Raw genomic sequence first — 25,357 nt, 5'->3', positions numbered from 1 at the left:
TTTAATTCCTTTGCTGTGCATGTTCTGTATTTGAGGAATGGATGATAATGTTTACCCATATCCTTTTTAGTACTATTAAATATAATGTTATGTTTTGCCTCAGTAGTGATATTAATTTCTTCCTTTTCAGATGTTAATTTACATATAGACGTGAAGAATGCCCAGACAGGCATCAGTAGATTTACGCAGATTTTCCCCCATTGGAAGTAAGTACATATTCTCATCAGTAGATTTACACATATTCTCCCCCATTGGAAGTAAGTACAGGTTTCTTATCAGTAGATTTACACTGATTCCCCCCCCCCCCCCCCCCCCCATTGGAAGTAAGTACAGGTTTCTTAATTGGATGTAATTTAATTCTTCCACAATTACTAACGCCCATAGACTACCCAATTCTATACACATAACACTAATTAATAATCAAAGAGCAGAATGCTCTGAGGGATACGATTGCCATAGTTTTTTATTGACACATGTATAGCAGTTCTGCCAAATTTTCATTAAACAAATGCATGAGATTTGGCCAAAATTCAAAAGATCAAACAGGAAAGAAATAGATCCAAGAATACTGTTGCAAAAAAAGCATGAACTTGCGTGAGTCTCAAGCATTTTTGGCCGGTAACCCTGGTACAGCTGGATAGTATTATTCTCTAAACTAATTCAACTGCACATGCAAAATATAACAATCTGAATAGTCACTCAACTTAAAGAATAGCCAATCCCCGTTACAAGTGTATGAGCCATGTACTTATTGTGTTTTATCGAATTATAGTTATCTTGTACCATTGTAAACTCGTACCATTAAAAAAAAAAAAATCGAACCATTGCTAACTCGTACTAACTTATTTAAATGCATTCAAATGGTGTTAAATGATGAATATACATGATATACATTACTTTCACCCAATACCTCTTAAGTCTGTAAAATGTATATAATTTGATAGTACAATGACCAATTTGTAGCTTATGTTACTTGTATATTGGATAGAAAATACTGTGGCAGATGTAGATAATTAAGGTATATACAGTTTCACCCGAAGAAAATTTTTCATGAATAATAAAATCTTAGCAGTTAGTCAAAATGATTGCCAAAATTATTTTTACTGTCTATAAATAAATGTAACAATGAAATTTAACTGATTCCTGTTAAGGGGGTCCGCATTTTCCCCGCAAAAAAAGCACATGGCTTTCAACAATTGTAAACATAGCATTCAATTTGTGATCATGGATTACAGCTTTAATTAACTTAAATTGGATATATACATATTCAACATGTTCAATTTTAATAAGGTACAGTTAAAGCAATGTTTTAACTTTCCTCTGGATTAAGTTCTACAGTGGCGGATCCAGAACTTTTACTAAGGGGGAGCCCGCTGACTGACCTAAGAGGGGGCCCGCTCCAGTCATGCTTCAATGATTCCCTTTATTATCAACCAAATTTTTTCCACAAAAAAAGGGGGGGGGGGGGGGGGGGGGGGGGGGCTGGATCCGCCTATGTTCTAGTTTGAAAGATCAGTTAAAACATTAATGCTTTAAAACCTTCTTTATTTTTGTCTAAGTTTTCATTTAACTCCTGTGTAAAATTCAAGTAATTCAACTTTATTTCTATTAAGTTTACAAACAGAAACCCATAAAACATCATATTTTTTATATATTTTTCTGAATGTTACGACTTCCCAGTAGTACAAGTTAACTTTTTTGGTTCCAATGCCGTGGTACGAGTTAACTTGCTTCCGTATCTTATCACCGTAATTCTAGGAGGAACCCTAAACTGGACCCCTATCATATTGTGTTCACTTATCGCTACACTGACCTTTGGTGCGAAGCTAAATATAGAACGGCGGACCAGTTTAGGAGGAACCCCATTTCTTACTCTTTAATTATTGAAGTTCCTTTGGGTCAGAGGGCATGACTCCTTTCCGTACACACTCCTCTGTTTACATTGAGATCGTTCTTAATATAATACGACGTTTACCGGCATTAACGAGTTAATTCTTCTTGACGAATACTTCGAAAAGGGAGACAACTCGAAACGATAACATGGAAGATTCCATTTCTGCTGAAGGGGTGTTATAGGTAATTTTTACGATGAAACTTTTATTTTAATTTAAATTATGCATGTGATTTAAAATTATGCAACAACAATAGCCCTCCATATGCAGACAGACATAGAAAGAATCCCATGAGTTTCAAATTAATCAATGAAGCGGGGAATCACTCAATCTGATACCCCTTGAAATCAGGAAAACTACACGCATGTGGGGTCTCACTAATTAGCAACAAAAAGCGTCAAGAAGCGACATGAAGAAAAATAATAAGTGACAAAAAGCAACAAGAAGCTATTTAGCGACAAGAATACATTTTGTTATCACATACATTAAAATATTTTTTAAGGATTATATTGAAAGATGAAGAAATAAAAAAAAATTCGATGAAGAGATTGTGTACTTTTTATTATCATATTGATAGATGTAGAAATTAAACATGTGTAAGAGCAAAGGAAATGTAAACGCTACAAAATGAAAATAAAAACAAAGATTTGTCACCTTCCTTTTGAAGGATTTAATAAAACAAAAACATGAAATATTATTTCCTTCCTAACTGTACAATATTAATTTTTCCTGATAGGACCAACATTAGCTGTGGCTTCACTCTAAGGTAATACACAATTAAGAGCAACAAATGAGATTAACTAGGTGCGTGTCCTTTGTTTTATTGCAACAATAACATCCATTAACACCTTCATCAATTACACGCACCAGAATATAAAATTATTGTACCAAATAGTGAACACCTGTTGAAAACTCAAGATTGTCATCAGTTTCCTTTAATCTTCAATCTATATGCATAAACATGATAAATATCGTTAAATGAGACAATACACTAAATAAAATGATGAAAAATATTCACATTTTAATTATGTTTTCCTCTTGTTTGATTTCAGTTCTTAATTTGTATTTCACAATTTGTGTATGAATTTTCTGGACAATTATGCACAAATAATGCATTTTGCAAGTTAATTATATATTGTACAAAAATGGTTTTAAAAACAAATAAAAAGACAAAATATACTTCCTGTGATACCTTATAAAATATCATGTAAATAAATGTAGCAACTGAATTAGATTTACAAGTTTCATTCCCCCCCCCCCCCCTATCAAAATTAACTTTCCTGTCGTTGAAATTGTTTTCTTTTGCATATTTTTTTAATATTTATTTCGAATAAGTAATATAAATAAAAAAATGTTTTCTTGTCGCTAAATAGTTTCTTGTTGCTAATATTATTCTTCTTGTCGCTTCTTGGCGCTTTTTGTCTCTACAATTCTTTTTGTCTCTAATTAGTGAGACCACGCATGGACATTAATACATAAACAAACCGCGACTTGCGATTTGGAACAAGAACGTTTATTAAATGATATGATGAATGGTTCTCCATTTCTTTATGAGAGTACAGTATCAAATCAGTTTCATAACGGTAAAATATAGAAATACTCCACTTCAGTTCTTGTGACAGAAATAGAATTATCGATCGGCTTTCAGAGAACTCGCAAGTTATCAAAATTTGGGAATTCCCTCTGACGTGTTTCTAAATTTATAAAAACACTAAATATAAATACTGTTTAATTCTGATTTTCCGTATGGTTAAAAACACGCATATAAGTCAAGGAAAATATCATACATGAAGATTATGAGTAAAACATTACAGGAAAGTTGTTTATGTTCAATTGTTTTGCTTGTTTTTACCTTTTAAAGCAAGACAATCATAAGAATCTGAGATGTTGCCGAATGTTTAAAATAAAACGAATGACGTGAGGGAGTGTGTCATAGGGTCAATGGTAAAAGTCTACAGATTGCTTGACAGCAATCGTATCCCAAAAACCAAACTTAGGTTCAAATTGAATACCCACACAAAGTGCCATGTGCTGATTTTAATTGCACATTATGAGACATAATATCATGTTGACAAAATATAGTCAGTAATTTATTAATACTACTGAAACAAAAACATTATAACATCAAATAAATTCACATAAGCAAGATAAAAATTTAACGGTGAAAACTTTGTCTAATCAAGTCGGCCCTATCAAGCTGAATGGTTATATCCCGTGAAGCACAGGGAATACAAATAACGGTCTATGGGCAGACAACTAGAAGAATTAATTTCAATTTAATTCAGTTTCTTCAGACAATTGAATTTAAATAAAATTGAGAATGGAAATGGGGAATGTATCAAAGAGAAAACAACCCGACCATAGAAAAAAACAACAGCAGAAGGTCACCAACAGGTCTTCAATGTAACGAGAAATTCCCATGTTTATTTGCTGTAGAAATTTGTGACTGAACTAATATTATTTCTAAACCATTTTACACTATTATCTTCATAGAAATATTACTTAAAAATGCAGCTTTCTGTACACAAGCTTTGATGTTATGACATTTTTTAATTCCAAGTTATAAATCCATCCAACATTTTAATCACATTTATCAATCGTACAAAGCTATTAATCTCATATTGTCTTATTTTTAAAAGTCTGTTCTATTTTACAGATACAGTAAGGAAGAAGATTTACCACCTAATGGAGAGAAAATGAAGTCCTTCACTCACTTATTGATAGGAAATCAGACAGTTTTACCATACTATAAACAATCACACAAAATCATTCATACAGTGGAGGCATTCCATAAAATACAGCCTCAACTTAAAAACTTTAAACACCCAATACAGATAAAGCTACATCAAGAAATATGGATTTTAGAAAAAAATAAAACATAAGATATTCTGAAGTATTTTGTTTGTTTCACCTATTTATTAATTATACTCATCATGTTACCCTTTTTTTTATTGCCTAGTTTGATACCAGTGTCATTTACCAAGTGGTTTTGGGGACTTATAGTTGCTAAAGTTGGCACCAGTATTATATGCTGCAATCACAATAAAAGTAACCATTGTTTTATGTGTCAACTTATACATGCAACTCATGTTTAATGTGTGATATGAACATGAACATAGCTTTGTACTAGACAGACTCTGAGCCAGATTTTTAATGTGCTTGTTTACAAGTCTAAAGTAACACATGTCATCCTTCCTGTGCACATTTTTTGGACTCTTAGCCAAAGATTCTATTGTCTTACTCCAGCAAGAAACAAACATTTTCAAGTCTTTGATTTGACCAGTGAATTTCTTTGACTATTGATAATTAGTTCTGCCATAAATGTACAAATTCTTAAAAGCAACAAGAAAAAGATATTATATGCAATTTGGATTTATAACAAATTGTTTTTGAAGATTTTTAGAACTTGAGTAGAGCTAGGTGTAACACTATGAATTTTGCTCATTGTTGAAGGCGTCAACCTAAAGTTGTATAAATCCTTGACTGATTTTTATGTGGATAGTCTCTTCATTGATAATCATACTTCCAATTTGAAATCTTCTCTAAAATGACCTTTGGTACAAAAGCAAAGACATCAAATTCAGTGTAGTCAAGAAATCACTATAACATATAAATAAATAGCAGTAAAAAAATCCAAGAATATATTTTTTTATTTTACATATTCTCAATTATTTCAGATCTTTTTTAAAAAATAAATAATTTAGATAGAAAATCACAAATGTACAGATACAGGTAACAAAATTTCTCATATTACTCTTAAAAACTATCATAACAACTTGTTTCCTTATTTTATACAATTTTGTCAAGAACTAAATATAAACTTTATTTGAAGTCTTTTTCAAAACAATAAGCAATGTTTAACGTTCTCTGTAGTATAAATATTGATGGTAACGAGATATACCTATATTGTAACAATCATTATTAACCTTACAGAGAGCACAGCATGGTGTAGAATGGCAGTTGTACAACAAATAAAAATCTATAAAATGGACGGAAAAACATGGAATAAAGTGTAATTAATACTTTCATGATCATAAACTTTCTGATCAATGATTGCTATGCATGCTTCCTATATTGTGACAATAAAGATAAGGTAACAGTAAAAAGGTTTATGCTAAAACATGAAAATAAAGCCTCTCATTTCTAATCTGCTTTGAAAACTTCTACCTTTTTACAAGTCATTCTTTCATTTATTTCACTTTTTTTGCAAGAATGTGAAATCAATAAAACATACATAAGCAGATGTGTATACCAGTAAATTAAAACAACATAGTTCATAATCTAAAGTTACTCCTCCTGTGAATTTCTGCAGAACGGACAATGGCCTTTCTGTAAATACTGAAGTTCAAAATCATCAGTGTGGAACAACTGAAATGAAATAACAAAAAATCTTTTATTCATTCAACAAGTTTATTTATTACATATTTCTTTCGTTTACTAATTTCATATGTGAAAGTTTAATTTTAAGTGGTTTAAGTGCCCTTTTATGGGTTTCTTTTCAAACATGATTACTGGGCCATGAGTTTTACATCAGTCACACCATTTTCTACATTTGAAATTGCCTGTACCAAGTCAGGAATTTGACAGTTCTTGTCCATTCGTTTTTGATGCGTTTTGTTATTTGATTTTGCCATGTGATTATGGACTTTCTGAATTGATTTTCCTCTAAGTTCAGTATTTTTGTGATTTTACTTTTCACACTATATTTTGTGACCAAAAAGTTAAATCTATCGAATAAGATCACTTTGGATCCCTGATTTTAATTGATCATGCCTGATTATTTATATTTGAATTGTGTATAAATGAAAATGCTAACAATGAAGAACTGGTTGTGATAGCTGAGTATTAGAGGGTTCACCTATTAAAGTATGGTTTCCACTTCTTTTTGCATTTAAGACTATCTGCCCAATTTGTATATATATAATTACCTTATGACAGAATGGACACTGTGTTATTGTTACATCAGGTAATAGAGACTTGAAGAACTGGTATCTTAAAGGTTTTGGCCATTTTAGAACATAAACTTCAGATCTTGATAAAGACTGGAGGACTGTTCTGGTCACTCTAACAGGCTTAAATTCTGTTCCTCCTTGCTGAAAATATAAGAACATTGTTTTATTAAACAAATTTTACTTAACAGTCTTTCTGAAGAGTACAATTTTTTGTGATTTGATTCAGAGATTAATTTACTTAAACCATACATGCAGACAAGTTCATAGAAGTCAAATGAACATAAATGAGGATACAACCAAATTTAAAGTTATGACTAATTTGATATTAATTTCTTTTACTATCAAATAGATTTTGTCAAGGGTGAATGAAAAGCTTGTTTCAACAAAATGATTCTTTGTGTGTGTAGTAAAGCTATAAATGGATTGTTTCAATATTGACTGGTGGAATTATTTCTCTTGAGTTATCAATTATTTAATTGATTTAGATTAGGAAACAAAAAGTGTACTTTGTCTGTTCATCCATTCATCTCCCATTCTTCTAGAATTAGATCACTTTATAAATTCAGTTCTTACCTCAAAAGAATGTAGTTTAGCTGTGAATGGATCATCTTCCTCTGGGTCATCTGTTTCATCACCAAGTCGCAATGTTTGGGCTTCTATATCAGGTTAAGGAGCAATAAACTGAATCTATCTATTACATACAAAATATCAAAGTATGTACATGATAATAAAGCACACTCACTTAAGGGGGCTCGCGGGTCTAAATCGTCCGAATACTTTTAGTTTTCGCACTCTAACTTTAGTAAAAGTGAATAGAAATCTATGAAATTTTAACACAAGGTTTATGACCATAAAAGGAAGGCTGGTATTGATTTTGGGAGTTTTGGTCCCAATATTTTAGGAATTAGGGGCCAAAAAGGGCCCAAATAAGCATTTTCTTGGTTTTCGCACTATAACTTTAGTTTAAGTTAATAGAAATCTATGAAATTTTGACACAAGGTTTATGACCACAAAAGAAAGGATGGGATTGATTTTGGGAGTTTTGGTTTCAACAGTTTAGGAATTAGGGGCCAAAAAAGGGCCCAAATAAGCATTATTCTTGGTTTTCGCACAATAACTTTAGTTAAAGTAAATAGAAATCAATGAAATTTAAACACAATGTTTATGACCACAAAAGGAAGGTTGGTATTGATTTTGGGAGTTTCGGTCCCAACAGTTTAGGAATTAGGGGCCAAAAAGGGACCCAAATAAGCATTTTTCTTGGTTTTCGCACCATAGCGTTAGTATAAGTAAATAGAAATCTATGAAATTTAAACACAAGGTTTATGACTATAAAAGGAAGGTTGGTATTGATTTTGGGAGTTTTGGTCCCAACAGTTAAGGAAAAAGGGGCCCAAAGGGTCCAAAATTAAACTTTGTTTGATTTCATCAAAATTGAATAATTGGGGTTCTTTAATATGCCGAATCTAACTGTGTATGTAGATTCTTAATTTTTGGTCCCGTTTTCAAATTGGTCTACATTAAGGTCCAAAGGGTCCAAAATTAAACTTAGTTTGATTTTAACAAAAATTGAAACCTTGGGGTTCTTTGATATGCTGAATCTAAAAATTTACTTAGATTTTTGATTATTGGCCCAGTTTTCAAGTTGGCCCAAATCGAGGTCCAAAATTAAACATTGTTTAATTTCATCAAAAATTGAATAATTGGGGTTCTTTGATATGCCAAATCTAACTGTGTATGTAGATTCTTAATTTTTGGTCCAGTTTTAAAATTGGTCTAAATTAAAGTGCAAAGGGTCCAAAATTAAACTAAGTTTGATTTTAACAAAAATCAAATTCTTGGGCCTCTTTGATATGCTGAATCTAAACATGTACTTAGATTTTTGATTATGGGCCCAGTTTTCAAGTTGGTCCAAATCAGGATCTAAAATTATTATATTAAGTATTGTGCAATAGCAAGTCTTTTCAATTGCACAGTATTGTGCAATGGCAAGAAATATCTTATTTCACAATATTGTGAAATAGCAAATTTTTTTTTAATTAAGAGTTATCTTTCTTTGTCCAGTAAAGTAAGCAAGAAATATCTGCAAGAATTTTTTTTAATTGGAGTTATCTTTCTTTGTCCAGAATCAACTTAAATCTTCGTTATATACAATATACAATGTATATTCACTTTTTACTACCAACTGATAAATTTAAATAATCTTTACCATTTAGTGATAACAAGCAGTTTTTTTACATCTTAATATTTTATGATGTATTTAAATGAGTAGTAATTGTTGCAAACTCCATTAGAATATCTTAATTGAAATTAGTTTTGGAATAAGGGAAAGGGGGATGTGATTAAAAAATTGGGTTCAATTTTTTCATTTGAAATTTCATAAATAAAAAGAAAATTTCTTCAAACATTTTTTTGAGAGGATTAATATTCAACAGCATAGTGAATTGCTCTAAGAGAAAACAAAAATTTTAAGTTCATTTGAACACATTCATTCTGTGTCAGAAACCTATGCTGTGTCAACTATTTAATCACAATCCAAATTTAGAGCGGACTCCAGCTTGAATGTTGTGTCCATACTTGCCCCAACTGTTCAGGGTTCAACCTCTGCAGTCGTATAAAGCTACGCCCTGCGGAGCATCTGGTTTTATTCAATATAGGATTTCTCTATATTTTTCTATAAATTAACTTTATCTTTTACCTAAGGCCACGGTTTTTTAATTTGTTGGTTTACGGATTTTCTACATGAAAAAGTCGGGTCGATCGGTCGGAAAAAAAAAGAAAAAAAAAATCTTTCAAGACAGAAAACTGATATGCAAAATAAAAATATATTTCATCTTTCTAATAATATGTTTGTCATACTATTTTGTCATCTTTCTTGAATTTTTTAGTTTGATAATATTATTGCTCAGCTGTAAACATTGTATGCCATTGTCTAATAATTTCCCGTAATTTCTCGTTAAAAAAGAGGGGTACACGGACAAAGACGAAATTAAATCGTCATTTCACAAACAAGAAAAACAGACTCACGTCAGTTATTTGACTTAGATTTTAATCAAAACTTGGTGAAAAATAATAAGCACGAAAACTGATGAAGAAAAAAAAAGTAAAAACGTCGTACAAAATGTTTCAACACACGTGGAAAAAACGTTATAGACTCGTCCACTGGAAAAACGAGAATATCAGATTAAATAATCTGTTGTCATGCATTCCCGTTTTTTATCCAAATGGGCGATATTTTTTTAATATCTATGAAACAAGAAAATATCAAATGATTTGTTAAAATTCAGTACTTTAACTTGATGTCTTGAACTTCCACCTGTCCACATTTGGACAAGTCTATTTCTATGAGAACATGCATCTTACGGACTGGTGACAAATAAGGGAAACAAACTTATTGTGTAATTGGTTTAAACACAGGTTTCGTTCCGCAAAATTATTTGCGCAAACTACATTTCAAGGTTATTAATAATTGATTAGTCTATTTTTAGAAACGTAAACTGGAAGTTTCATTTATTCACAATAGAAAGTGTCATCACTTCTGTTAGTGATTCGTGCATTTCATTTCATAAAAAAAGGATATTTTAATTATTTTTCAGGGATAATGCATTTGTTAGGGTCGGCGTGAATAAAAAAAAGCCTGAAAATTCGATTTTATTTTTATTCTCGAAATCGGCAAAATTGGGTCGGCGGATCTGTAAACCAACAAATTAAAAAATCCTGGCCTAATGGAAAAATTAAATAAAAAAATGGGGTCACCGTGCATTTATGCTCACAATCTGCCTTCGAAAAAAGCATACATTTTTGTTAATCCTCCTTTTTTTCTGTTGAACTAATAGGAGAAATATTGGTAATATCGAAATAAAAAAAGAAATAAATTACAGAAATTGGTTAAAATTTACAATTATTCAGTTTATGTACAGCCTATTCGAAAACATCAATAAAAAATATAGGTCACCGATGAGTTAAAACAGATATTTCATTTTTAGAGCCGAAAAATGGCATTTTTGCACCAAAGGGAGATAATTTGGAGCTTTTTCAATGATATCTAAATTTTAAAAGTCACCTGGGGCCAACTTGTATTGATTTTTTTGAAAAATTCTTGTACCACAAGATAAAGTAACAACTACTAAAGGTAATTAATAAAATTTGTAAAGAAAAATAAATGTTTTATTTTTTCTGAAAATCTTATACCCGCGAGCCTCCTTAAGCTTCATATAATCAGAATTTTTCATAAACCATTAAATTTGGGATGATATAAAAAAAATACAGAACAGAACAATTGAAAATATGGATATTGTTTTATTTAATTATTTTTTATAAAACTTTCAACTCATCATAAGTTAAGGAATATAGCTCTGATTTATTGTCCGAGTTTGACTGTACTTATAATCTCTATTGAGTTTATCATCTTTTTAAGGTTTTTATTCAGTAATGCATTTAAATATTATAGCACCTCTGAAGAGACATCTTTTCTTTTGCAGTTAAATTGATACTGTTAATATTTTTGAACAGAATAGAAAATGAGTGTGTCAGAGCTCATGGGTTGCAAATAATATTTCAAGATAGTTGAAGTTTTTATCAATCCACAAAATTGTATTATTTTGCATTGAGATTTCATGTAATAGATGTCCTTTTCGACATGAAAGCATGACATAATGTATACAAAATATTTTTAAAGGATACGCCCCATACGACTTTCATGCCATTTTTTATCTTCTTTCTTCTGTTTAGGTATAGATAAATCTAATATTTGTACAGCTTCTTCATCAGTTATTCCTTCTTCTATCACAAACTCAACCAATGGTAAAACCTCTGTTGTATAAAATATGAAAACATTAAAATTATTCAATTAACATAAAGGGTTAAGTTAATTGGACCCATTTTGGACCACACAATTTCAACATTATAATACCTTTTTATACCTATAGTTTATATAGACTTTGGTATTAAAGATATATAATATCAGTTAAGGAGAGCAAAAAAAAAATCATAGTAGCAATTTCCAGTGCTATGATGTCATTATTATCTAAGATATAAGATAAAATATCTTTCTATTTGTGTCGTATTTTTTCATGAAATTGAACTCATGAAAACATATGCTTAAGGTGGTATGGGAGTCTAAAATAAAAATTATAGAATTTTTTCATACTTTGTGATTAGAAACCAAACAAAATGATAGATTTGTAAAATAAATTAGTAAAGACAGCTTTCAGATAATGCTTTGAGAATATCAAAAAGAAAAGATATGGTCAGTGTACGTTTTTTCAGTCTAAAATACACAAAATAGGAAAATTCCATGTAGATTACTTCAGAAAATTCACTGTTTTAGAGTTACCTCCCATAAAAATGCCAATTTAAAAACATTAAACTACAAAAAATAATCTACACTTGTAAAAATATTCATATTTATAAATCATATTCTTATTATTACATTAGATGTATGTTTCATTATAATACTTTATTTTTATTGGCTAACTGCACATCACATGTTATTCCGTAAGCAATTGCGTCACTCAATAAAACTTTTCATTCATGTTAACACATGGTCCCACAATAAAGTACAGAGGTGAATAAAATAAAAAAATTGTAAAATTGGTGTTTTCATGATCATAGCTAAAAAATGTAATTATAAGTATTGAATGCTTTGTAAAAGCGTTGACCGTGCGCACATTTTTAGTATGAAGCGCTTCTGCGCTTCATACAAAATGTACTTTGGTCAACGCTTTTACACCCCAATAAATTTACAAAAAGAAGCATTCAATTCTTAAATAAATTGGATCTTTTAAATGAAAATTCCCATTAAATACCTGCTTTCCTGCATCAAATTTTGCTAACTTGAAAGAAAATTTGGACCTTATGTTCTCTGTTTTTTACAATCCAAGATGGCGGAAGGCACCCATACCACCATACTTCTTGGATTGATACATGTATAGCCATTTCTGGGAACTTATTTCCAAATCATAAGTTTTACTTTAAAAATATATAATTTGAAGTAGGTTATTACCCTTGTTGAGTGGTAGATCTGCTTTACAGCAACAAGCTCAATGAAGAGTTGATAATAAGTGGTTTTTTAATCCATATTCAACTTGATTATTATTATTATTCAATATTTGGTGTACATGTATATGAATATATAAAAACTATTAATGGTCTATTGCTTTCCAATATACATATAAGGCCACGTTTTTTTAATTTGTTGGTTTACGGATTTTCTCCATGAAAAAGTCGGGTCGGTCGGTTGGGAAAAAAAAAGGAAGGAAAAAATATCTTTCAAGACAGTAAAAAAATGCAAAATAAATATACATTTCACCTTTCTAACAAAATGTTTTTTTATGCTATTTTGTCATCATTTCAAATTTTAGTTTGATGAAATATTCTTGCTCAGCTGTCATAAATATCGCATGACATTGTCTAAAGATTTGCTGTAAAAAAGGGGTGTGTTCACAGCCAAAGACAAAATTAAATCGTCATTTCACAAACAAGAAAACAAATTTGCGTAGTTCTTAATCAATTCCAGAAAACTTGGTGAGTGATAATCTTCAAAAACGAAAACTGATAAAGAAACAAATGTTAAAAACGTCGTACGAAAATAAGTTTCAACACACATGTCAATCAAAAACGTAATAGACTCGTCCACAGAAAAAACGAGAATATCGGGTTAATCTGGTGTCCATTCCCGTTTTTTTTTATCCAAATGGACGATATCTTTTTTTTTATTATCCATGAAACAAGAAAATTCTAAATGACTTGTTGATATTCAGAACTTTTACTTCCAAGGTGCTTTCCACCTGTCCACATTTGGACAAGTCTATTTCTATGAGATTATGCATCTTACAGACTGATGACAAATAAGGGAAACAAACTTATTGTGTAATTGGTTTTGAACACAGATTTCGTTCCGCAAAAGTATTTGCGTAAACAACATTTCAAGGTCAGTTATAATTGATTTGTCTATTTTTAGAAACGTAAACTGGAAGTTTTATTTTTTCACAACAGAGAGTGTTATCAATCTTGTTAGTGATTCATGCATTTCATTTCACAAAAAAAGAATAATTTAATTATTTTTCAGGATAATGTATTTGTTTGGGTCGGCGGGAATAAAAAAGCATGAAAAGTCAATTTTATTTTTATTCTAGGAATCGGCAAAATCAGGTCGGCGGATCCGTAAACCAACTAATTAAAAAATTCTGGCCTAAGCACATACTGACTATGTCATACACTTCTTTTGTAATAGCAGAAACTATAAATTACCAAATGAGACAAAGGAATGGACAAAAGGCTGTCTACAGTTGATACAGAAATTTCCTCCATTGTTCAGTAAAGGATTGGTTGTAGAACATCTATAGCACATGGGTAATAATTCCTGAAAAAAAATAGAAAAAATATTGGAATGAATATTTTTTGTGTGGATATGATGCAATAATATTGCTTATACCCAATTCAGTGGATAAAGTTAAAAAGTTTACCATGCCTTGTGTGGAAATAAAACAATGCTACATTGAAATGATCTTAATCAAAATTTAATTGTAATTACATGTATAGCTGACATTGGTTTATGTACAATGTGTCTATAACATATCATTAAACAACTTAAAATTGAATATGTTTTGTTTCACTGTATAAATATATGTATCACTGACCTCAGCATCCTGGAATGGTTTAGATCTGATAATAACACTGCCTAGATCTACAGCCTCCTGGAATCTGCTAGGAATCCTCAGTGTATGTAACTTCTCATAAGCATATCTGGCCAGTTTAAATCCATTCAAGTTTTTACTCTGTTTGGCTAGAGCATATAATGTGCCACTGATTCAGTGTTAAGGTGCTATAACTTATGTTCTATTAAAAGGTACCATTGTCAATGACTATATAATTCAACAATCTAGTTATGATGTATTACTTTATTGGAGATAAGTCTAATTGGAGGAATAGAATACTTATGTAAATTAAGCTTGAAAATGATAAAAAAAAAATGTCTATTGTCCCTTATTCCAAAGCTATAAGTGCACACACTGAAATGTCTCTACTGGTAATATTTATGTTGAAATTCTTTAAATCATTGATGCTATATACCAAATTTGGCAAACTCGAAATAAATTAACAGTCGAGACACATAAATATGTCATAGGCAACCAAAGATGATCTTTAAGCATAACTGCCTTTAATGGATTGTGATGCATGTTTGAAAAGGTGGAGATACATATGAACTACCACAAATATTTTATAACCAGTCACAATAATTTGATGCATCCCATTTTTTGATAACAACTTATAAACAACTAGTGAGGTCCCAGATTAACATTTGGTGCAGTCAAGTCTGTCACTAAAAATGAATTCAATTTGTAAGGATACACTTTAGATATACCATAAGGAATGACTCCCTGCATCATATGTAACAGGTATCTAGATATATTAAACAATGCTTCTGGTAAATGTGATGTAAAAGGCTCATCCTGAAATATACCAAAAAAATACCATCATATATTACAATCAAAAAGATTAATAATTTTATAGCAGTGTTGGACACTGCCAGTCTCCTGGTCGCCAAATGCGACCAGAACCTTGATTGGGCGATTAGAAATTGTCAAAAGATGGATAGTAACTGGCCCAAAAATAATCATTGGGTGATTGTATTATCATTCTCAAAATCGTAGTTTACTCCTATAATAAACCACCCTAAATTCGGAACACCCATTTTCAGGAATCCTCTGGTCACATCATTAAAACGTGCAAGTGCATTAAAATATCAATATGGCGTCGTGACAATGTGCTTGTTAATAGTGGGTCAAAAATAGTTTTGCTATCAATGATGGTCCCTTAACAATGTTTTATATAGGCTAGCGACAGTCATTGACAGTAAAACCTCGTCTAACCCACTTAACCAAACAAGGCCAAAGGGAATTATAAAAAGAACTCTGGCATACACAAATACATCCAAGAAGCTGTCAAAATATTTTTCATACAAGTGTAGATAGTTAAACCCCCAAGGACAGAAACAAGTGCATGCGGCAGTGACATAAGAAAATATTTTTTTTATAAAATGTCTTTTTATTTTGTTTTGAATTTTGGAGGCACCTGTTGAAATGACTGACCAAATAGAATATCACGGAAATTTCCCCCTACTATTTTTAGATCAATTCGCAGAAACTAGTTTAATTTTAAACACAACGGCAACATTTCCTCAGTGATCACGCGAAATCACTATGCAACCGAAACTGCAATGGAACTTCGCCTCTCTCTACTCTCTCATGGAATGAGACTTGAATTCACTTCTCCCTCTCCAAAATCCTAGATTAGGCACTGACTACCGGAATGATTTTTTTAAGGGTTATGTATCAGGAAGGTTTGAGGAATTGAGAACATCTACCGTATTTATATTCCTTTCGTTGTCATTTTATATGGCTCAACACGTAAAAAAGTAATATTATTGGGCTACCAATATGCATTTTGGGCCTGTGAAGTCATTTTTACACTCGCCCCCCAAAAAAATTCAGACTGTCCTACACTGTTATAGATCAGTATAAAAGGTGTAAAAATAACAATCATTTGAAATAAGGTACGAGTACAGTCATAAAATAGTAATCTTAAGTGAAACAGGGTATGTGTCAAAGAGAAAAGAAAAAAAAACAAAGAGCTGAAAACAGCCCAAAGCCACCAATGGGTCTTCAAAGCAGACCAAATTCCTACACCTAGAGGCAGGTACCTATGTTAACGAGGGAGAGCATTAATCAGTTTTATTACTACAGGTGCCCTAAATACATTGTTTGTTCTGAAAGTTGTGTCTAAGATAATTTACTGTGTCCATAACAAGCATTGATTTGTTCTTTAAAAGTTCATACTCTGGCTATATGGATTTTATTTACCTCCCAGTGACAGGCATATTTTGACAGGATTTGCCTTTTTAACCAATCTATTGTATGCAAAAGCAGCACATGTAAACCAATTTGCATAATTTAGCTTCCATGATTACAAATGATGTGAGGAATAATTTAAGATTGAAACTTCTAGGAATCTTGCTGAAAATGATGGATTGGGGTCAATAATGCTTTTAAGTTTTGTTTGTGCTACAAGGGATTAGTACTTGAGTACATATTACATATTAGGGGAGGGAAACTAATAATGAATTGCTCCACACCAGAAGATACTAAAATAATTTTTTAATGTCTAAAATAAATATATATTATTCAAAGACATTCCGACTTACAGTATATCTCTGTATAGAGTGGTAAGCAAAGTACATGTCTGCCCTTCTCTGGTAATCATGGAACTTCTCTAACATCTCTTCTCTTTTATCTGGTTCATCTAGAAAATTAAAATAAAGCCTAAGCGTTTCAGCTGAAGCATGCGAAGTCTCTCAAACTATCAGGGAAAGTGAAGCATTTTCACTATCAAATATATTATCCATTAAAACACACAATAAATATCATTAACCAGCTTAGGCCACGGTTTTTTAATTTGTTGGTTTACGGATTTTCTCCATGAAAAAGTCGGATCGGTCGGTCGGAAAAAAAAAGAAAAAAAATTCTTTCAAGACAGAAAACTGATATGCAAAATAAAAATATATTTCACCTTTCTAATAATATGTTTGTCATACTATTTTTTCATCGTTCTTAAATTTTAGTTTGATGAAATATTATTGCTCAGCTGTAAACATCGCATGACATTGTCTAATAATTTCCCGTAAAAAAAGGGGGGTACACTGACAAAGACGAAATTAAATCGTCATTTCACAGACAAGAAAAAAAGATTCACGTCAGTTATTTGACTTAGCTTTTAATCATAACTTGGTGAAAAATAATAAGCACGAAATCTGATAAAGAAAAAAAAAGTTTCAACACACGTGTCAAAAACGTAATAGACTAGTCCACTGAAAAAACGAGAATATCAGGTTAAATAATCTGTTGTCATGCATTCCCGTTTTTTTATTCAAATGGACGATATTTTTTTTTATCTATAAAACAAACAAATATCAAATGATTTGTTAAAATTCAGTATTTTAACTTGATGTCTTGAAATTCCACCTGTCCACATTTGGACGAGTCTATTTATATGAGAACATGCATCTTACGGACTGGTGACAAATAAGGAAAACGAACTTATTGTGTAATTGGTTTTAAACACAGGTTTCGTTCCGCAAAATTCTTTGCGCAAACGACATTTCAAGGTCATTAATAATTGATTTGTCTATTTTTAGAAACGTAAACTGAAAGTTTCATTTTTCACAACAGAAAGTGTTATCACATCCGTTAGTGATTAATACATTTCATTTCATAAAAAAGGATATTTTAATTATTTTTCAGTGATAATGCATTTGTTAGGGTCGGCGAGAATAAAAAAAAGCCTGAAAATTCGATTTTATTTTTATTTTGTAAATCGGCAAAATTGGGTCGGCGGATCCGTAAACCAACAAATTAAAAAATCCTGGCCTTATGACAGGAGACCTTAGTGTTCACACTGTTGAAATAACAAAATGTAAATGTCATGTGAACCTTTTTGTTATTTCAATAATAAAGATAATTTATGATTACCTCGAGCAATATCTATACACTGTATTGACAGTTTCCAAAAGTAGTACCCTGCATCATTGAATCGACTCTCCAGCACTGCATTGTGGGTAAGTTCTTCTAACACCTTCACAGCCTCAGTCTGGAGTCCAGCTTTGTGGAAGGCTGAAACATACAGAAATAAATCAGTACATGCAATCATCTACTTTTTTATTTATCAATACATCTAATGTGTGGAACCAGTTCATAGATGAACAAAATAAGATAAAAACTAGAGGCTCTAAAGAGCCTGTGTCGCTCACCTTGGTATATGTGAATATTAAACAAAGGAAGCAGATGGATTCATGACAAATTTGTGTTTTGATGATGGTGATATGTTTGTACATCTTACTTTACTGAACATTCTTGCTGCTTACAATTATAACTATCTATAATGAACTTGGCCCAGTAGTTTCTGTGGAAAATGTTACCGGTAGTTAGAATTTACAAATTTTATGAACATTGTTTAAAATTGACTATAAAGTAAAATTACTCCTTAGGGGGTCAATTGACCATTTTGGTCATGTTGACTTATTTGTAAATCTTACTTTGCTGAACATTATTGCTGTTTAAAGTTTATCTCTATCTATAATAAAATTAAAGATAATAACCAAAAACAGCAAAATTTCCTTAAAATTACCAATTCAGGGACAGCAACCCAACAATGGCTTCTCTGATTCATCTGAAAATTTAAGGGCAGATAGATCCTGATAAACAATTTTACCTCATGTCAGATTTGCTATAAATGCTTTGGTTTTTGAGTTATAAGCCAAAAGCTGCATTTCACCCCCTATGTTCTATTTTTAGCCATGGCGGCCATCTTGGTTGGTTTGGCCGGTCACGCCACACATTTTTAATCTATATACCCTAAAGATGAGTGTGGCCAAGTTTGGATTAATTTGGTCCAACAGTTTCAGAGGAGAAGATTTTTGTAAAAGATATATAAAATTTACGAAAAATTATTAAAAATTGACTTTAAAGGGCAATAACTCCTAAAGGAGTCAACTGACCATTTTGGTCATGTTGACTTATTTGTAAATCTTACTTTGCTGAACATTATTGCTGTTTACAGTTTATCTCTATCTATAATAATATTCAAGATTATAACCAAAAACAGCAAAATTTCCTCAAAATTACCAATTCAGGTGCAGCAACCCCACAACGGGTTCTCTGATTCATCTGAAAATTTTAAGGCAGATAGATCTTGACCTGATAAACAATTTTAGCCAGTCAGATTTGCTCTAAATGCTTTGATTTTGAGTTATAAGTCAAAAACTGTGTTTTCCCCTATGTTCTATTTTTAGCCATGGCGACCATCTTGGTTGGTTTGGCGGGTCACGCCACACATTTTTTAATTTATATACCCTAGAGATGAGTGTGGCCAAGTTTGGATTAATTTGGCACAGCAGTTTCAGAGGAGAAGATTTTTTTAAAAGATATATAAAATTTACGAAAAATGGTTAAAAATTGACTTTAAAGGGCAATAACTCCTAAAGGGGTCAACTGACCATTTTGGTCATTTTTACTTATTTGTAAATCTTACTTTGCTGAACATTATTGCTGTTTACAGTTTATCTCTATCTATAATAATATTCAAGATAATAACCAAAAACAGCAAAATTTCCCTAAAATAACCAATTCAGGGGCAGCAACCCAACAACGGGTTGTCATATTCATCTTTAATTCAGGGCAGATATATCTTGACCTGATTAACAATTTCACCCCATGTCAGATTTGCTCTAAATGCTTTGTTTTTTGAGTTATAAGCCAAAAACTGCATTTTACCCCTATGTTCTATTTTTAGCCATGGTGGCCATCTTGGTTGGTTTGACAGGTCACACCACACATTTTGTAAACTAAATACCCCAATGATGATTGTGGCCAAGTTTGGTTTAATTTGGCCCAGTAGTTTCAGAGAAGTAGATTTTTGTAAAAGTTAACGACGACGGACGCCAAGTGATGAGAAAAGCTCACTTGGCCCTTTGGGCCAGGTGAGCTAATAAACTTAATAGGTATCAGGAAATTTTTCAACTTTTTACCAAGAAATGTCAGTATTAAATTCTTAGTAATTAAATTAAGAGTATGTTGTATACAAACCTTGCTGGGCCTCTTCAAATTTGTCATTTTCTGCTAACCATTGTGCATAAGGGACATACACTTCCTCTTTATATTCTGGGTGTTTCTCTACCAACGTGAAAGCCTGAAATTCAACAGTACAAAAGATTATTATCTGAATCAGCAATTGTTATACATTTTTAAAAAGAAATAAAGAATTTTAAGTAATGATTAAAATTAAAGTTGTGTTGTCTAGAATGCATCTTCATAGAAAGATAATTATACATTAAATTAAAAAATAAAAATAAGAAGTTGATGACCAAATATGAAGTCCTCCTGTTCAGATATACCTAAGAAATGTGTGACAAAACAGAAGGGATAGACAATATGAATACAATATAGTCCCCTGCTCATGATTGGGAGTATATTATTAATAATATTACACATCTCTATGAACTCACATCTTCCCAGTGTTTAGCCTCTACATGGAGTGATATCAGAGATTTAATGTCTCCCATCTTACTGTAGACTTCAGCAGCATATGGATATTGTTCTAACTTAGCTAGGTACATGGCTGCTCTAGATAATGCCTCTCTATCTGCCTTGTCTAACTTCCTGGCTAAGTCTATCAACCTGTTATCAAAATACAATAATTATATATATCCTAATGTGAAGGCATGGCAAGTAATATTATTGTACTTTGCAACATAACAAAAACAATTCATATCTCCATCTGCTATGAAACCGAGCAAGGTTCTTCTAAAGAAATTGGACACTTATCTAATTGATAATTAAGTATAAGTGACTCACTGGTTATATTTTCTAAACTGGAAATTAAAAAAACAGAATCCAAGACATACATTTGTACCATATTGGGACATTTTTTGCCATTCTATTTTGTACAACACTAACATGTCTCCCCAGCCATGGTCCCCTATATTATAATACAATGTATCAATATATTTTTGTAAATGGAACCTTGAAACCTAACTATATAGTACCATTATTTTGCGATTTTGATAAAAGTTACACTTACATATCTCCCCATCCATGGTCCCCTATAATATCAATAGCTTACACTTACATATCTCCCCATCCATGGTCCCCTATAATATCAATAGCTTACACTTACATATCTCCCCATCCATGGTCCCCTATGATATCAATAGATTACACTTACATATCTCCCCATCCATGGTCCCCTATAATATCAATAGCTTACACTTACATATCTCCCCATCCATGGTCCCCTATAATATCAATAGCTTACACTTACATATCTCCCCATCCATGGTCCCCTATAATATCAATAGCTTACACTTACATATCTCCCCATCCATGGTCCCCTATAATATCAATAGCTTACACTTACATATCTCCCCATCCATGGTCCCCTATAATATCAATAGCTTACACTTACATATCTCCCCATCCATGGTCCCCTATAATATCAATAGCTTACACTTACATATCTCCCCATCCATGGTCCCCTATAATATCAATAGCTTACACTTACATATCTCCCCATCCATGGTCCCCTATAATATCAATAGCTTACACTTACATATCTCCCCATCCATGGTCCCCTATAATATCAATAGCTTACACTTACATATCTCCCCATCCATGGTCCCCTATAATATCAATAGCTTACACTTACATATCTCCCCATCCATGGTCCCCTATAATATCAATAGCTTACACTTACATATCTCCCCATCCATGGTCCCCTATAATATCAATAGCTTACACTTACATATCTCCCCATCCATGGTCCCCTATAATATCAATAGCTTACACTTACATATCTCCCCATCCATGGTCCCCTATAATATCAATAGCTTACACTTACATATCTCCCCATCCATGGTCCCCTATAATATCAATAGCTTTACAGAATTCACCGGCTGAGATGTACATTTCCGCTGCAGCTTTAGGTTCATTACTACTCTTGGCCCAGTCGGCCTGTTTTGTAATCAACATCTTCTTGTCCAATGGATCTCCAGAACCTATGTATTCCTAAAATAATATTGAATTACATGACACAGGTTTGACACGGTCTTTTATACAACAACCAGGTTTTCTGTCATAACAAAATTCTAGATAAATCTAAACATCTTACAATTATTTTCAAACAATTTATTCATTAAAGCTCTTCAAATGAGATAATTATTCCCTTACATTTACAAAATTACTTGGAAACATTTCATTCACTGGATAATTTGACTATACACTTACATATCTAAGAATGTGATATATATATAAAAAAGATAGTTTGATTGACTTTTAGTACTTGATGCCACTTTCAGCATCAATGACTATATATCATAATGGCCAGTTTTTGTTGATCGAGAAGCCGTAGTTTTAACATAGAGAATCATCCACCATCTGAAAGAAAACTTGCAATACTACTCAATTAAGATTTGAGATGAAACCACATTGTCAACGTAGAGTAGAAAGATAACACTACATTTTATAAAAAGTCATTTTTAATTTAATTTAGATTGTCAGTTCTCTATGGTTTACCAGTATACAGATGTTTTCTGAATAGATATTGTTGACATGTAAAATCACTGAGAAAAAAAAAAACAGCTCCTAAATAATGGTATTAGATTTGTTACCTTGGCATAATCAAACATTCTGAGGTCTGTATACATATTCATAGCCCTTTGTTCTTGTCCAGCTTTCTTGTATAGCTTGGCTCCTTCATGGAACTTAGTCTGGTAACTGTATACATCAGCAAGGAATATCATGTTATCATTCTCACCCCTCTTCTTCCTTTCCTGAATACAAAGAAAGGTAAATATAATGATGAACTCTAAAAATGCTTACAAACACTTTAAAAAGAACAGTAAATCAGGAATTTTTGCACATATGTATTGACTATTGTTTTGATTGTTGAACGATGGAAAAATATGTGAGACCAATTATTAGAATTTCTGGAATTGATGCATACAAAAATTGCTATTGATACTTAATACAGTTTTTACTTTTGCACAATTTTAATAGAAATAAAAAATAATCACAAAAAATTCTTATTTTTTAAAGTTTTTTTAGCAATTAATTTAACCAAAGAAACCAATTCTTTTTGGATTTTACTTCAAAATTGATTGTTGTTTGTGTTTAATATTTTTTGTCTAATAAACATTTTATGTTAAAAGCAATAAGATTTGCAACCAGATTTTTTTTCAAATGATATATTACCTCTATACTGTGAATAAGTTCTAAATATCTCAGGTCTCTAATCCTAATGAAGGCTTTCTTTGCTGTATCAAAATCTAATCCTTCAAGGGCTTCGTGAGCTAATGCTTCCCAATCTCCTTCTGTTACCCCTAAACAGGCAACTTTATATGCATCCCTGTAAAGTTAACAAAATGAAATGATGCAAGAAAAAATCAATTCAAAAATCATTTACTGCTCACAGCAATCCACTGCCCTTGTCCCCTCAATTCGTTATCTTGTTTGTTATTTTGTAATCGTACAATATACACATGCTCATCTTCTTTTGGCTACAGATTGTACAATAAAAATCCCAATGAGTCAAATGAAACAGTATGTCAGCCCCCATGAGGAGAGATAAGACAAGATAGAAGTTTTTGCCATTCTGTACTCCATACCAATGCAGACAGGTGGAAAAAGCGTATGTACCTAAGATGTAATATTTTAGGCAAAACATCATGAAAACATAGATTGTAATAATAATGTAGTTTATTAGTTTCATGTTTTATTACAATCCCCTTTCATCATGCTTTTAAAGAAATTAGTATACTCTGCATGGAAATGAGATGTGCCAATGCTAATATATCAGTTTACTAAATATAACTGAGCAACCTAACAGTTCCCTTTAAAATAACTGTTTGTCAATGCCAGACAATATTGGCTAGTATGTGTAAACATGTTATACCATCTATCATAAAAATACATTTTTTATCCCAGAGCAAAACAACATCAACAACAATAACAAGTAAAGCAATGAAATTTGAAATAGTTTGTAATGCCTTACTTGAAATAGTTTGTAATGCCTTACTTGAAATGTTTCTTTTCCAGGTACTGATACATAGGTGCTGACTGAGGCACGTCTACTGATGACATAGAATACACATGCAGACAGAATATCTTAGATCCACTAAACCCTACAACAAAACCCTGAAATAACAAAATAAAAATAGTTAGAGCAATGACACATCTGTGTAAGAAACATTAATTTCCAATATTGTAAAAATACATATCAGTTATCTATTCATTTTCACTAAAAGAAATCATCATAAAAAAGTAAAAATAGACTGAAAGAAAATGGCTATAAGAGAACTTCTTAGAAACTAAGTTTACTACTGTAACAATAATGTCATAGACATCTTTAGATATTATTTATTGTGCATTAAAAAAATTTTTATTGTTAAGCTGTTTACTCCTACATAGATTTAAAAAAAAAATCTTTAAAAGGATAATCCACACCGACTAAAAAATCATAGTTTTCAGTAACTTCAATTGGTACCTCACAATTTAGCATGTTATTTTACCTGTAGTTTCTGTTGGTGTACTGGAAAGTTACTAGCTTTGATGTTTAGTAAACCATTTCCAGAGAAACACAACATGTCTTCATAGTGAGTATTCCAGGCAACACTGTTAGCATTAGGCTCCTGTCAATATAGAATAACAAAATAAAATAAACATAGCTATGAATTACTTCTAACTGTTAAAGATTCTAACGATTTGCATGGGGATAATTTTATCAGGGATCATTGTCCCAAGTCAGTAACCTAAATCAGTGGTTGTCTTTCTTTACATTTTGTTCTTTTTGTCCATTAACAATATTCGATCACTTTTCCAAGAAATCAGGTAATTTCAAGCTTGACATATGATATATAGTGACACTTGTTCATTGCTGAATCATGGTCATTTGATAGTGTGTGTT

General features: G+C 31.6%; 2 protein-coding genes across 9 annotated transcripts in view; one reads left to right on the top strand and one right to left on the bottom strand.

Annotated features, from left to right (window-relative positions):
• LOC134715030 (probable Dol-P-Man:Man(7)GlcNAc(2)-PP-Dol alpha-1,6-mannosyltransferase) overlaps positions 1 to 4,785 on the top strand; it is a 34,414-nt gene extending 29,629 nt beyond the window's left edge. For both annotated transcript variants that reach the window (XM_063576891.1, XM_063576883.1), the window contains exons 9-10: positions 131 to 206; positions 4,549 to 4,785. In XM_063576891.1, coding sequence (XP_063432961.1) covers positions 131 to 206; positions 4,549 to 4,774 — 302 coding nt within the window. In that variant the 3' untranslated portion in view covers positions 4,775 to 4,785. The remainder of the gene's footprint in view (positions 1 to 130; positions 207 to 4,548) is intronic.
• A 739-nt stretch (positions 4,786 to 5,524) lies between these two features.
• Positions 5,525 to 25,357, bottom strand: part of LOC134714999 (intraflagellar transport protein 122 homolog) — a 37,633-nt gene continuing 17,800 nt past the window's right edge. For all 7 annotated transcript variants that reach the window (XM_063576816.1, XM_063576834.1, XM_063576842.1 and 4 more), the window contains 16 exons: positions 24,963 to 25,082; positions 24,470 to 24,588; positions 23,647 to 23,800; positions 23,064 to 23,225; positions 22,295 to 22,461; positions 20,904 to 21,075; positions 20,485 to 20,587; positions 18,373 to 18,513; positions 17,049 to 17,146; positions 15,197 to 15,297; positions 14,485 to 14,650; positions 14,096 to 14,207; positions 11,528 to 11,656; positions 7,418 to 7,500; positions 6,821 to 6,985; positions 5,525 to 6,260 (listed from right to left, as the gene is read on the bottom strand). In XM_063576816.1, coding sequence (XP_063432886.1) covers positions 6,180 to 6,260; positions 6,821 to 6,985; positions 7,418 to 7,500; positions 11,528 to 11,656; positions 14,096 to 14,207; positions 14,485 to 14,650; positions 15,197 to 15,297; positions 17,049 to 17,146; positions 18,373 to 18,513; positions 20,485 to 20,587; positions 20,904 to 21,075; positions 22,295 to 22,461; positions 23,064 to 23,225; positions 23,647 to 23,800; positions 24,470 to 24,588; positions 24,963 to 25,082 — 2,073 coding nt within the window. In that variant the 3' untranslated portion in view covers positions 5,525 to 6,179. The remainder of the gene's footprint in view (positions 6,261 to 6,820; positions 6,986 to 7,417; positions 7,501 to 11,527; positions 11,657 to 14,095; positions 14,208 to 14,484; positions 14,651 to 15,196; positions 15,298 to 17,048; positions 17,147 to 18,372; positions 18,514 to 20,484; positions 20,588 to 20,903; positions 21,076 to 22,294; positions 22,462 to 23,063; positions 23,226 to 23,646; positions 23,801 to 24,469; positions 24,589 to 24,962; positions 25,083 to 25,357) is intronic.

The sequence above is a fragment of the Mytilus trossulus genome, chromosome 1 (assembly GCF_036588685.1).
Source record: "Mytilus trossulus isolate FHL-02 chromosome 1, PNRI_Mtr1.1.1.hap1, whole genome shotgun sequence".
In the NCBI taxonomy this organism is placed as follows: Eukaryota; Metazoa; Mollusca; class Bivalvia; order Mytilida; family Mytilidae; genus Mytilus; species Mytilus trossulus.
This window is presented reverse-complemented; position numbering and strand designations above follow the sequence as displayed.